The sequence below is a fragment of the Trichomycterus rosablanca genome, chromosome 17 (assembly GCF_030014385.1).
Source record: "Trichomycterus rosablanca isolate fTriRos1 chromosome 17, fTriRos1.hap1, whole genome shotgun sequence".
In the NCBI taxonomy this organism is placed as follows: Eukaryota; Metazoa; Chordata; class Actinopteri; order Siluriformes; family Trichomycteridae; genus Trichomycterus; species Trichomycterus rosablanca.
The window spans coordinates 4,665,376-4,679,994 of record NC_086004.1 but is presented as its reverse complement, the minus strand read 5'-3'; the positions used below and the strand labels follow the sequence as shown (position 1 = coordinate 4,679,994).

General features: G+C 39.5%; 1 protein-coding gene across 1 annotated transcript in view; it reads left to right on the top strand.

The window, feature by feature from the left end:
• Positions 1–14,619, top strand: part of sbno2b (strawberry notch homolog 2b) — a 72,881-nt gene that overhangs the window by 48,458 nt on the left and 9,804 nt on the right. Inside the window, exons 5-24 of the mRNA XM_063012450.1 lie at positions 729–881; positions 1,108–1,188; positions 2,531–2,630; positions 3,269–3,429; positions 4,885–5,018; positions 5,717–5,804; positions 5,926–6,069; positions 6,447–6,564; positions 6,733–6,838; positions 6,921–7,074; positions 7,936–8,112; positions 8,644–8,741; positions 9,005–9,087; positions 9,477–9,662; positions 9,751–9,872; positions 10,793–10,924; positions 11,066–11,201; positions 11,954–12,066; positions 13,573–13,644; positions 13,731–13,839. Of these exons, the coding sequence (XP_062868520.1) occupies positions 729–881; positions 1,108–1,188; positions 2,531–2,630; positions 3,269–3,429; positions 4,885–5,018; positions 5,717–5,804; positions 5,926–6,069; positions 6,447–6,564; positions 6,733–6,838; positions 6,921–7,074; positions 7,936–8,112; positions 8,644–8,741; positions 9,005–9,087; positions 9,477–9,662; positions 9,751–9,872; positions 10,793–10,924; positions 11,066–11,201; positions 11,954–12,066; positions 13,573–13,644; positions 13,731–13,839 (2,467 nt within the window). The remainder of the gene's footprint in view (positions 1–728; positions 882–1,107; positions 1,189–2,530; positions 2,631–3,268; positions 3,430–4,884; positions 5,019–5,716; positions 5,805–5,925; positions 6,070–6,446; positions 6,565–6,732; positions 6,839–6,920; positions 7,075–7,935; positions 8,113–8,643; positions 8,742–9,004; positions 9,088–9,476; positions 9,663–9,750; positions 9,873–10,792; positions 10,925–11,065; positions 11,202–11,953; positions 12,067–13,572; positions 13,645–13,730; positions 13,840–14,619) is intronic.

Genomic DNA, 14,619 nt, shown 5'->3' with positions numbered 1-14,619 from the left:
ATCTCCAATTCACCTCACTTGCATGTCTTTGGGACCGTGGGAGGAAACCGGAGCACCCGGAGTAAACCCACGCAGACATGGTGAGAACATGCAAACTCCACACTGAAAGGACCCGGACCGCCCCACCTGGGGATCGAACCCAGGACCTTCTTGCTTTGAGGCGACAGTGCTACCCACTTAGAAATGAGTTAAATCTTTAAAATTCCTATTGCAGAAATAGGTTTACTGTTTGACTCTCAGAGTTGTTTTGCTGCTGGCTTTCTCACATCCTTTCTTGTAGGTGTAAACACTGCTTAACTATTGTACAAAACATTGGAAAGCACCTGTTTAAACTTCACATTTATTTGAACTGTATTGTTTTAATGAGGTACCTGTTGTGTTGCTGGGTGGTTTCCTCAAGGATGGTAGGTACTTTATGCACTGTTGGACCTTAATTAATTTAAATGCAGTTTACTGTTACAAATGTACAAACCAGGTGTAAATAAGCTGCACCCTTTAGGGTACCAGCTCAGTATCAAGGTGCTTCCATTTTTAAAATTGTATACAGGGGGTTGAAACGTTTCTGGTACTACTAGATCCTTTTATAAACTATTGATGATGTAATGTTTATGGATTATGAAATCTGTTGAAGTTTTGTCTAACATTTTATTAACATGCATTTGCTGTCTGTCTCTCTGTCTGTCTAACTATTTCTGTATCATTCTGTTTTTCTCCTCCTCTCTCTGTAGGACCTCTCATGTTTAGACGATCTGTCCAACACATCTCTCTTCTCTCCTCCTGACTCCTTCTCTGAGTATGTAGATTCATCGTTGCTGTTGCCTGAAAGCTTGGCAACTGTACCCACCATATGGGACATCAACACACCAGCACAGAATCCGGAGGTAAGAGTCATTTGAACATGTCCCCACCCACACGTGGACACTGAACAAAGCAACCACCAGTTTCCTCCGAATTCTGATATTCTTTGTTGCACTCCTACGCCTGAATTCTCTCGTTTTGTTTTGTGTTGCTGGTGTGAGAGATGTGAGCCTGTAACTCAGCGCTCTCACATCTGATTTTCTGTTGATTTACTTTCACTATTGTTTGCTTCTTTTTTCCTTTCTGCAGAATTCCAACCGGTTCAAGGGTTTAAGCAGTTTGGAGGATTTCACTGCTATAATCAGCACTCCAACCCTGGGAAGCAAACAGGTAGTTTCTCACTGTCCATCTAACAACAAATTCTAATAAATGTTCAATATAATTCAATATAAGATCCCTTCCTTAACTTTTAAATATAAGATCCCTTCTTTACTTTTTAATTATGAGATCCCTTCTTTACCTTCTTTAACCTTTAATTATAAGATCCCTTCTTTACCTTTTAATTATAAGATCTCTTCTTTACCTTCTTAAACCTTTAATTATAAGATCCCATCTTTACCTTTTAATTATAAGATCCATGATCCCTTCTTTACCTTTTAAATATAAGATCCCTTTTTTACCTTTTAAATATAATATCCCTTCTTTACCTTTTAAATAGAATATCCCTTCTTTACCTTTTAAATAGAAGATCCCTTCTTTACCTTTTAATTATAAGATCCCTGATCCCTTCTTTACCTTTTAAATATAAGATCTCTTCTTTACCTTTTAAATATAAGATCCCTTCTTTACCTTTTAAATATAAGATCCCTTATTTACCTTTTAAATAGATCCCTTCTTTACCTTTTAAATATAAGATCCCTTCTTTACCTTTTAAATATAAGATCCCTTCTTTACCTTTTAAATAGAAGATCCCTTCTTTAACTTTTAAATAGAAGATCCCTTCTTTACCTGTTAAATATAAGATCCCTTCTTTACCTTGTAAATAGAAGATCCCTTCTTTACCTTTTAAATAGAAGATCCCTTCTTTACCTTTAAATATAAGATCCCTTCTTTACCTTTTAAATGTAAGATCCCCTCTTTACCTTTTAAATATAAAATCCCTGATCCCTTCTTTGCCTTTTAAATGTAAGATCCATTCTTTAACCTATAAATATAAGATCCCTTCTTTACCTTTTAAATATAAGATCCCTTCTTTAACTTTTAAATAGAAGCTCTGATTAAAGTGATAGTTCAGCCAACAAATCAGCTGAGGTGTATTTGTTAAAACAGTACAAGCTCTGTGTCCAAAGTTTAATAAAGCTTTGTACAAAAACTACCGGACTAATATGCCGCTAAAGAGCTAAGCAAGCCTAAATAATCTCAAATAGACTTTTCAAACTGCAGCTCATGCTGCACAAGTCCACGGCTGGCAGGTTTCAACCACCAGCCACAATTGACTTTTACATCAACTAGGCTTGTACATATAAAAACGTGTCTATTTTTCTGTTGCACCTTTAAATCACCTGACTTTATTATTAATATGACTGGTAAAATTTTAGTGTTGCTTTTATATATATTTGCTTTCACTTTTTCTTTTAGCTTGTTTATGAGATTAATAAAAGTCCTGATTTTTCTGTGCTGTGTGTCTGTAATTCTCTTATTATCTGTTCCTCTATCTGTCTGTATGTGATAGAGTTCCCAGGTAAAACAAGAGGAGGAGGAGGAGGTAGAGGAAGAGGAGACTGAGGAGTTGGGTCATGTCGATACCTATGCTGACTATAAACCTTCTAAATGTAAGCTAAAGATAAGCCCAGGTTTTTTTTTTTTTAGACACAGTGTTTATTTTGGGAGTTCTTTTTTATATTTTTGCTAAAACCTTGCTGCAACCATTAGTGTCAGTTTGTTTATGGTAGGAAATATAGTCCAGTACCCACCAGCTGAGCCATCACATATATAAACTAATAAGATTTTAGGCATATGAGTTCATCTCCCAGTCTTCCTCTGCTGTTGCTGACCTCCACTGCTGACTGAGGAGGGCCGTGACTAACACACGCCCCCTCCGACACATGTGCAGTAGCTTCTCTAAACGCTTCATTTTATCTGTACATGACGTGTTCATACAAGGATCTGTATCGTGCACATAGAGTCACGCACTGATCTCCATTATCCCCCATCTATGGGCATGTGTTCCAGTCATTTAATCACAGAGAAACCAGTTTCAGAATCATGGAAATTCAAAGACAACATTGAAATCCTCTCAAATAGTTCGTACATGTGTATTTTATTCTTTGTATTCATTTACAAAATGTCACTGATACAACTTTTTGTCTTTATTTTTATTAACAAATTAAACTGCATGTTTACTGTAAGTTATTTAATGAATTATCTGTGTAAACCTTGTTTCCATTTCTCCCCGTCTTCCCTTCACCAGCCACTATAGGGAGCTCCCATCCTGACCGAGTAGTAGAGACCAACACTCTGTCCAGTGTTCCTCCTCCTGACATCACCTACACCCTCACAATTCCAGAGTCCATCATCAACAGTGCAGTGCTCTCTGCCCTGCAGCTGGAGGCCATCGTCTACGCCTGCCAAGTATGTACACTCTGATACACTGTGATGAACCTGAACACATGAACTGTGCAGTAATGCAGACACACCACAGATCATAATTGATTCTATTAACTAAACAGGAAATTTAATTTATTTCAAACTCCACTACACTTTAGAGTTAAGCAAAACATATATATACAGGGGTTGGACAAAATAACTGAAACACCTGTCATTTTAGTGTGGTAGGTTTCATGGCTAAATTGGACCAGTCTGGTGGCCAATCTTCATTAATTGCACATTGCACCAGTAAGAGCAGAGTGTGAAGGTTCAATTAGCAGGGTAAGAGCACAGTTTTGCTCAAAATATTGCAATGCACACAACATTATGGGTGACATACCAGAGTTCAAAAGAGGACAAATTGTTGGTGCACGTCTTGCTGGCGCATCTGTGACCAAGACAGCAAGTCTTTGTGATGTATCAAGAGCCACGGTATCCAGGGTAATGTCAGCATACCACCAAGAAGGACAAACCACATCCAACAGGATTAACTGTGGACGCAAGAGGAAGCTGTCTGAAAGGGATGTTCGGGTGCTAACCCGGATTGTATCCAAAAAACATAAAACCACGGCTGCCCAAATCACGGCAGAATTAAATGTGCACCTCAACTCTCCTGTTTCCACCAGAACTGTCCGTCGGGAGCTCCACAGGGTCAATATACACGGCCGGGCTGCTATAGCCAAACCTTTGGTCACTCGTGCCAATGCCAAACGTCGGTTTCAATGGTGCAAGGAGCGCAAATCTTGGGCTGTGGACAATGTGAAACATGTATTGTTCTCTAATGAGTCCACCTTTACTGTTTTCCCCACATCCGGGAGAGTTACGGTGTGGAGAAGCCCCAAAGAAGCGTACCACCCAGACTGTTGCATGCCCAGAGTGAAGCATGGGGGTGGATCAGTGATGGTTTGGGCTGCCATATCATGGCATTCCCTTGGCCCAATACTTGTGCTAGATGGGCGCGTCACTGCCAAGGACTACCGAACCATTCTGGAGGACCATGTGCATCCAATGGCGGTGCCGTGTATCAGGATGACAATGCACCAATACACACAGCAAGACTGGTGAAAGATTGGTTTGATGAACATGAAAGTGAAGTTGAACATCTCCCATGGCCTGCACAGTCACCAGATCTAAATATTATTGAGCCACTTTGGGGTGTTTTGGAGAAGCGAGTCAGGAAACGTTTTCCTCCACCAGCATCACGTAGTGACCTGGCCACTATCCTGCAAGAAGAATGGCTTAAAATCCCTCTGACCACTGTGCAGGACTTGTATATGTCATTTCCAAGACGAATTGACACTGTATTGGCCGCAAAAGGAGGCCCTACACCATACTAATAAATTATTGTGGTCTAAAACCAGGTGTTTCAGTTATTTTGTCCAACCCCTGTATATAAAAACACATTTCTCCTAAAAAATGATGGACGCTTTTTCATTGTAGCAACATGAGGTGATCCTGCAGAACAACCAGAGAGCAGGTTTCCTTATAGGAGATGGAGCTGGAGTGGGCAAGGGCCGTACGGTGGCGGGCATCATTCTAGAAAACTACCTGAAGGAAAGAAAGAAAGCACTGTGGTGAGTCTGAGAGAAAGTGGGAATCTCTGCAGTCTACTGCCTGATTTTTTAATTATCGTGCAAGCCCATGTTTAACTTAAGTGTATATTTGTCAGAAACAAGAAACTATTTACTCTTTAGCTACAGGAGTAAAAAGTTGTGATTTTTTTAAGTGAATTTTTGTTAATGTCACCTTTAAATTTTAGTTTTAGATCTTCCAACTAAATTTGATATAAGACAACACATGTAAACATTTATCATCTATGTGAAAAAATAATTGCCCCCTAAACCTAATAACTGGTTGTGCCACCCTTGGCAGTAACTACTGCATTGACACATTTACAATAACTTAGCCCGTGTTTTAATCCACCACATTGGAGGGTTTTCGAGCTTTAACTGCTCGTTTAAGGTCTTGCCACAGCATCCCAAAGGAATTCAGTTCAGAAATTTGACTTGGCCACTCTAAAATCTTTGTTTCTGTTGAGCCATTCAGAGGTGGCCTTGCTTGTGTGCTTTAGATCATTGTCCTGCTGTACAACCTAAATGTGTGTAAGCTTTAGATCACACACTAAATGACAGGCAGACCGTTTCCTTCAGGATTTTTAATAGAGAGCAAAATTCATGGTTCCATCAATTATGGCAAAGCAGCTTCGACAATCACACAAAGCAAAGCACTAAGTGTTTTGTTCCATTTTTAATTAATCCTCTGATTCTTTTAGGTTCAGTGTCTCCAATGACCTCAAATATGATTCTGAAAGAGATCTGCATGACATTGGTGCTAATATTCAGGTTCATGCCTTGAATAAGGTAAGGGTACAAACAATATCTACAAACATCATTAACATTAATAAGCAACCCTCTAAGATCTTTGTTAGATTTTAGGAATTCCCACATTGCTACTCAAGTCTTAATAAAAATGTATTTCCAGATAAAGTATGGAGACACAGCTACCTCAGAAGGTGTCCTGTTTGCAACCTACTCAGCTCTGATTGGTGAGAGCCAAGCGGGAGGCCAGCGTCGTACCAGACTCGAGCAGATTTTGGATTGGTGTGGGCCTGACTTTGATGGAGTCGTATCCTTTACCCATTTACCCGTGTGGTTGTATTAAAATATTTTCGGGTCTTCACAGCCGACTTAGGCCAGATTTTACACCAGATGCTCTTCCTGACCCCCCCCCCCCCCCCCCCCCCTTCCCCCACCCCCACCCCATTTTTATTTTGGGCTTGGGACCACCATAGAGAGCTTACCAATGGCTAGGTCTTGACATGTCTTGATCATGTCTGTGCAGATGACCTACCAGTTGATAGCACTACTAAGATTTCAACCCCTGATTCTATCATCTTAGTGGTAGTGGGCTAGCGTACTTTGCAAGTGTAAATATTTAAAGTGGACTGGTGTAAACTAAGCTGATTTTTTATTATTGTTGACCTTAACTACAGTGTGCTATAGATTATATTTGACGAATGCCACAAAGCTAAGAATGCCACGTCCACCAAAATGGGAAAAGCTGTGCTGGACCTGCAGAACAAGCTTCCTTGGGCCAGGGTGGTGTACGCCAGTGCCACAGGTCAGTTTTCCATCAGATAAGGATTACTCTTTATTTTTTTCATTGCTTACTTACCTATCCACTCACTTCTAACTATAGACCAGAGGCATAGATTGGACCCAAGTTCTCAAGATCCTGGTGCTACAAGGCAATGATAATACGAAAATTTTATATATTCTTTTTCTTTAGGTGCCTCTGAGCCGAAGAACATGATTTACATGAGCCGGCTGGGGATCTGGGGACTAGGAACACCATTTAAGACATTCGAGGACTTTCTCCACGCCATAGAAAAGAGGTTTGTAGAAGGAACATGGTTGGTAGATTCTGTAGGCTTGTATGAAAAATGGTTCTGATCGGTGGTGCGCTCGGTTCGATAGAGGTGTAGGTGCCATGGAGATTGTGGCCATGGATATGAAGGTCAGTGGAATGTACATTGCTCGACAGCTGAGCTTCTCAGGGGTGTCGTTCCGCATCGAGGAGATCAGCCTGGACCCTGACTTTACACTCGTCTACAACAAAGCTGCTAAACTGGTGAGCACCACAAAACAGCCATGTTTTAAAAAACCTCTTTAATTACTCTTTAATATACTCCATTTAGCAGACACAGTTGAGGATTAAGGGCCTTGTTCAAGGGCCACACTGTGGACACTTGAAGTTTGTGAGGCTTAAACAGCAACCATCTCATCAATAGTCCAGTAACTTAACCTATGAGCTAACACTGCCCTTATTGGTATATCAGTCCAGACTTATTCAAAAAGTAACTACCTGGCATGTAAGCTTTATAGCCAAATTCAATGATGGTATATGGCATTTTATATTACTGCATACTTCATATAAAATAGATGTATAACATTGTTTAAAATGTTAAAATGAGGGCAGTGATAGCTCGGTGGTTAAGGTACTGGACTAGTAAACAGAAGGTTGCCGGTTCAAGCCCCGCCACCACCAAGTTGCCACTGTTGGGTCCCTGAGCAAGGCCCTTAACCCTCAGTTGCTCATTGTGTAAGTCGCTTTGGAAAATGTAATGCTGAAATGCTGAAAATGTAAATGTAGAGTGTGGCACCAGGTGTCTTCAATATTAGGGCAAGCCGTAGCCTAGTGGTTAAGGCACAGGACTAGTAATCCAAAGGTTGCTGGTGTCAAGCCCCACCATGCTAGGTTGCTGCTCTTGGGCCCTTGAGCAAGGCCCTTAACCCTCAGTTGCTCAGACTGTATACTGTAACTGTAATGTAAGTCGCTTTGGATAAAGGCGTCTGCTAAATGCTGAAAATGTAAATGTAAATGTAAAATGTACAACTGTAATGATACAGTATATTTGAGTAGTGTAACCAAATCGTTAGTTGAGATGAGCGCATTTAAAAATGGAGATTGACCCTTTCTGTGTTCCTTCAGTGGGCAGAGGCATTGGCTGTGTTCACCCAGGCGGCTGATTTGCTGGGGATGGTGTCCAAAAAGCCTCTGTGGGGTCAGTTCTGGTCCTCCCATCAGCGCTTTTTCAAATACCTCTGCATTGCCTCCAAGGTGCGCTGTCTGGTAGAGCTGGCCAAGAAAGAGCTGGGGGCTGGCAAGGTAAGACCATCACATCAGTTGTGTTTCTGTAGTCTAAAGCACCAGATTCTATATCAGATTCTTTTTTAAGAGGATATTTCTGGTCTGTATACATGATCTGGAATAGTATGCTGGATGCCCTTCCTGATGCAACCCTTCTGATTTTATCCGGGCTTGGGACCAGCACTGAAAACAAATGCTTTCCTGTTATTGAAGTGAGAAAAAAAACACAGTTACGTCTCTGCCAGGCTGCTCAAGGCTTTCACGATTGCAACACTGCTTAAGCTCCTTTCCACATGGTTCTGCTGAGCTTTTGAATTCCTCATTCATTTACTTAGTTTAGTCACTCTCAGATTCAACTGGTGTGGGATTTGATCCTGGGATTTCTGACATTAGATTTAGAGGTGTAATATATTTGTAAGATTATGCCCCCTTGCACAGTTCACTGTTGAGTCAAGTGCCAAAATTTCAAAGACCAATCAGCACAGATCATCTGTGATTTGTGTCTATAATCACTGCTACGCCTCACCTTTTTGTTTTGTGTCATTACAGTGTGTTGTTATCGGGCTGCAGTCGACAGGTGAAGCTCGAACGCGAGAAGTCCTTGATGAGAACGAAGGACACTTGGACAAATTTGTGTCCGCCGCTGAGTGAGTACGACCTTTCAGCATGTCTATGTGTAGGTCTTTTTATGACCTGCTGTTTTCTGTTTGTGAATGAAAGCCTAAGCGTGCTTATAAAGACAGTCTGACAGTCTGGAACTGGGTAAAGTCTCTGATTTCCTGAGATTTTATCTTTAAAATCTTTGTGGTCGATAAAGCTTCCATTATTCATTACGAAGCTGTGAGATCAGCAGTAAGGTGGTGGCTATTTAGTGCAGTAAGTTATTTACAGTTTTCTTTTGTGCCTGTAGGGGTGTGTTTCAGTCCCTGGTTCAGAAGCACTTCCCTTCCGAAAGACAGCGGAGAGAAAAAGGGGCGGCGAACAAGAGAAAACGTAGGAATGCAAATAAAATGTTTTGCTAATTAAAGTACATCTCAGCTTTATCTCTACATTTACAATATAACAGTGATACACATGATGAAGTCTACACACACACACATAAATATACTGTAAGTGCATATACTTATAATGCGTGTAATTATTTAATGCCATGTTTAGTATGATGTTCAGTCATGAAATATTCATCCCTTGATGATTACTTTTATACAGGTTTTTCTTTTATTGAAATCTGTATACATTTTTGGGCCTCTGTGTGTGTGTGTGTGTGTGTGTGTGTGTGTGTTTGTTTGTGTCTACATTCAATATTTGGTCAGACTATTTAATTTTTCTATATAAATAAGTGTCTGATGTTAATGATTCATCTGCGTGCTTGTACGGTGTAGGAAAAACCAGGGGCAGACAGTCGAAATACCCAAAACAAGGTGCAGATGCCAAATCTGTCATTACGGTCAGTGATGACAGCAGCACAGAGTCTGACGGAGTGGACAGCGACTCCAACTCTTCTCCTGATTCATTACAGGACAACAGCGATGATGTCGTCTTCGTAACACAGACCAACTGTGATGCTGGTAAACTTCAGATCTTGTGGGGTTTTAAAGAAGGAAATGTTCTGTATTTTAACTGTTTTGGAACTAAACTTTCACGTTTTATTATTAGCTCGTTTGGAGAAGATGAAGCAGGACCTCCTTACTAAAATCTCTGAGCTTGGGAAAGAACTACCTCTAAACACACTGGATGAGCTCATTGATAAATTCGGGGGCCCAGAGAAAGTATCTGAGGTGAGAATAGTGGAAGTACAATGTCATTATTAAAGCTATAGTACGTGTTTTTGTAACAAACGAAGGCAGCAGCATTATTGTCACAATTGTAAAAACATATAGACCTATGTAATGTTTTAGTCTCTGCTGGAAGTCAGTGTTAAAAGCCTAATATGAGACTTACAACTCAGAGCTTTTCACATTTGGAAAAAAAAGTAAGGTAACTACTTTTTAATGATTCCTTAAACATGTATTGATTCACGCAAACAGATTAATCTGCACACTTTTGTTTTGAGCAAAGTGCAATAGATTTACATTTTTGGCATTTTGCAGACGCTAAATAGTTTATATTGTCTAAGCAATTGAAGGTTAAGGGCCTTGCTCAAGGGCCCAACAGTGGCAACCTGGCAGTGGTGGGGCTTAAATCAGCGACCTTTCGATTACCAGTACAGTTCCTTAACCGCTAGGCTACAACTGCCAATAGCATTTTTACTCGGGGTTTTCAAAAATTCTCAGTCCTCAACTTACTTACTGCAGGTTCGATCCCCGGGTGGGGCGGTCCGGGTCCTTTCAGTGCGGAGTTTGCATGTTCTGCCCGTGTCTGCATGGGTTTCCTTTGGGTGCTCTTGTTTCCTCCCACAGTCCAAAGACATGCAAATGAGGTGAATTGGAGACACTAAATTGTCCAAGACTGTGTTTGATATAACCTTGTGAACTGATGAATCTTGTGTAATGAGTAACTCGTTCCTGTCATGAATGTAACCAAAATGTGTAAAACATGATGTTAAAATTCTAATAAACAAACAAACAAACTTACTGCAGCTTTAAACTTTTTACATTCAGTAGAACAATTGAGAAACACTGCAGTGTTACTGTGATGAACATAAGAATATAGTAACCATATTTTATGTTCCTTTTGTTCCGTCTCTTTGTGTGTGTAGATGACAGGGCGTAAGGGACGAGTGGTTCGGCGACCGGACGGGAGTGTGCGATACGAGTCTCGAGCTGAGCAGGGCCACACCATCGATCATATCAACATTAAAGAGAAAGATCGCTTTATGACTGGAGAGAAGGTTAGAGATGCACCAGAGAAGTTTCTCTTATACTGATTGATTCATTTAAAAAGAATAACTTTGCTGAGCAAGTTTTAATGACACACAGAGTTAGAGAAAACTGAGTGAAGCAGATTCTAAATCTCTTTTTTTGTTCTTCAGTTGGTGGCTATAATCTCAGAAGCTGCAAGTTCAGGGATTTCTTTGCAAGCTGATCGGCGGGTAAAAAATCAGCGCAGGAGAGTCCACATGACCCTGGAGTTGCCTTGGAGTGCTGATCGTGCCATTCAACAATTTGGTGAGTCACAGCATTCATTTCACTTTCCCTTTAGCTAGTCCGGTCATCTGTTTTACTTGATTAAACTACATGTTTACTACAAAATACTAATCCCAGTCCTTTACAGCTGTAGTGCTAGCATGTAAGCAAGTAACTGACTAACTAAGACACATATCCCATACTTAAAACATTATGGAAATCAGGTTTACCCAGTGAGCATTAAATTTAACACTGACCAGGAAAAACAGCCATTAAATACAGCAGGATGTTGAGCTGTTATAATGTGTGTTTTTCCTTTAATAACAGTTTACTTTTGACATCCAGGATACAGCCGGTCCATACTGTACATCACATGATCATTACTACATTAGCACTAACATTTCCCTCTATGAAGATGATGTCTGGAAGGACATATTTTTAAATGAAATAAAATGTTATTCAGAAATGCATTTCTCATAATCAGTTATTGACTACATTTTGCATTATTATTCAGTATGTGAATGTTTATGAAACAGCTTATCTATTCTTAAGTACAGAGAAATGGGGAATTATACACTATAAATACAGGAGATAAAGGTCAGGTTGGCATTTACAGACTTATGTACGTAATGTTGGTTTGTGGTTATAAATAGCTGACATTTTTTTGCCAATGACCAGGCAATAATTCCACTTTCACTGCCACCCTATGACTTATCTATGTAGTTCATAGCTTCCCGTAAAGGAGGACATTGTTACCACAAAGCCATAAAAAAATGACCTGACTTTTTTTTCAGGTCGCACTCACCGCTCCAACCAGGTCACAGCCCCAGAGTACATCTTTCTCATCTCTGAACTGGCCGGGGAAAGACGCTTTGCTTCTATTGTGGCGAAGAGACTGGAGAGTCTGGTACATCACACGTACTCTCACACATGAACTTACTGGTTACTGACTCACTGGTTTAATGTAGCCTAGCTCTTTCTGTCTATTTGTAATTAAGTCATGACATCAGTATGTTGTGTCAATTATGTCGTGACGTCTGTAACCATAGAACACAGCGAGTGCAAGCTCAGACCATTGTACATATTTATAACTGATTATAGCTATCTAACTAAAGAGATTTACTTTTATTTCGTACTCAAACAATCATGTAAATAGGGGAGCTAACACATTTTACAGTACTGTTGTGGTATTTAGTACTTCTGTTATTTTTTCTTCCTAGGAAAATAAACACTTCAAAAGGGTGGTACTACTTATAAATAGTTGACATTAGTCATTTTGGCAGGCAAAATTGAAATAGGACGTGATGCTTGAGAATTGAGACATCCTACTCAGTTTCACTTTAACTAAATGTGAATGTGAAGAAGATTCATCAGGATTACACAATATAAATACACTATAAGGACAAAAGTGTTAAGACACCCTTTCTATAAATTCAAGTGTTTCAACCACAACCATTGCTAACAGGTGAAATAAATCAATTATAAAAATGTAATTATATGCCTCAAACTTTTAAGTTTAGGGAAAGCCTTTTCCTTTTCCAGTGAGGTGAGTACCCCTGTGCACAAGCAAACTTTATATGGACATGAAGAAAATTTTGGTTTAAAGAAACTCCAGTGACTTGCACAGAACCCTGACCTCAGCACCACTAAACACGTTTGGAATTACCTGGAATATCAGTTGAGGCTTTCTTACCAACATCAGCTCTTTTGACTAAATGGGCAAAAATTCCCAGAGACATATTTTAGACAGACACAACTTGTAAAAAAACGTGAAAATACCATTTTTTGAAATGGGATGTCCAGCAAGCTCATTGTTAGGCGCCCAAATACTTTTGGCCATATATTTTTTATATATGTTTCTTATAATATTAATGTTAATATTTTATGCTTGGTGTTTAATCGTGTGCTGCATTTGGATGTTCACTGTTCAGTACTATGAAACTGTATGAAATTAGAAAGAAGATTAAAAGGTCACAAATTAAAAATAACAATTAAAAAAGAAAGAAGGAAATGAAACAAGGAGTGAATACATAAAATAAGTAAGCTGTAAATAAGATTAGAAAAGAATACAAAGCACAGATATAATAGACAAAACAGTGAGAAACAAAATAAGTAAAAATAAAGGATGAAATAAAACATGAGAACAAAAACATTACTGAATAAGAAGAGGAAAAAATAAAGAAACTGAACAAAAAGAAGAAATAATTGCATAAAAAACAAGTTGGACAAGCAATAAAGAAATGAGATGATAAAGAATGAAGGAAAGGAAGGAAGGAAAACAAGCTCAATCTTAGATTTGTTTCTTCCTATTTTTTGCAGTTGTTTATAAAATAGCATTAATAGTAATTCAGTAATGAAGGTTTAATACTGAGACTTGTATAGACTTAGTTTTAAAGTCTGCATGTTTCTGCAGGGAGCTCTGACCCATGGTGACCGAAGAGCTACAGAGTCCAGAGACCTGAGCAAGTACAACTTTGAGAATAAAGTAAGTTCAGATTTTTTTCTGTAACAGTGATGTAGGTTCTGATTTAACGTTCAGTCGAGCGAGTATTGATTGGTGTTTTGTTGCAGTATGGGAACAGAGCTCTAGAGATGATCACCAAAGTCATTCTAGGTCACACTGAGAGCAAGGTGCTCCCTCCTAAAGGTTATCCTGGTTGTGATGCCATGTTCTTCAGAGGTAAAACTAAACAGTAATTATGAAAAATACAAATAAAAATAACAAATCAGCAAATTGTTGAATATGTGTCTGGATTGAAAATCTGCCGATTCCAGTCTTGGCTGATTGTGATTAAGCACACGTAGATGTAAACATATTCAAATTCATGTTAAGCCTTAATTTGAAGCTTTAACAGTTTTACAGTTTTATGTATTTATGAAAACAATTATTTTTGATATTGATATGATTTTCAAGCTTATATTTTAAGGCAGATTTGAAAAATCTACAAGGCAGAAAAAACTACCATGCAAGATACAAAAACTCTGAATCGCTAGCATGAGTCAGGAGAAACAGTTAACGGTAGTCTAAAGTACTACAATGCAAGGAATATGCTATGGAAATCTACTCATGTACTTCATTAAAAATAATAACGAAAACTTGCATTTCTAATCATGGTACAAAAAATAATTAGTAATTAATTAATAAGTAATTTAAAAATGTATATATGGCGCCCGGGTGGCGCAGCGGGATATTCCACTAGCGCACAAGTTGCTACCGGTCGGCTTGGCGCCATCTGGCGGGCATAATTGGCAGTGCCTGCAGCAGATACTAATTGGCCACCGTATCTGCAGGGTGGGGACCAGATAATGTGTGGGTGGGATCTTCATACACTGTGTAAGGACCCTGACTGGCGGAAGAGACGCCTGTGCAGAATGCAGGGGCGAGAAGAGGAGGCCTGTGCACGTGTTTGAAGAGGCGTGTACAGTGACGTGCTCTCCTCGGATGCAATCTGGTATCTCT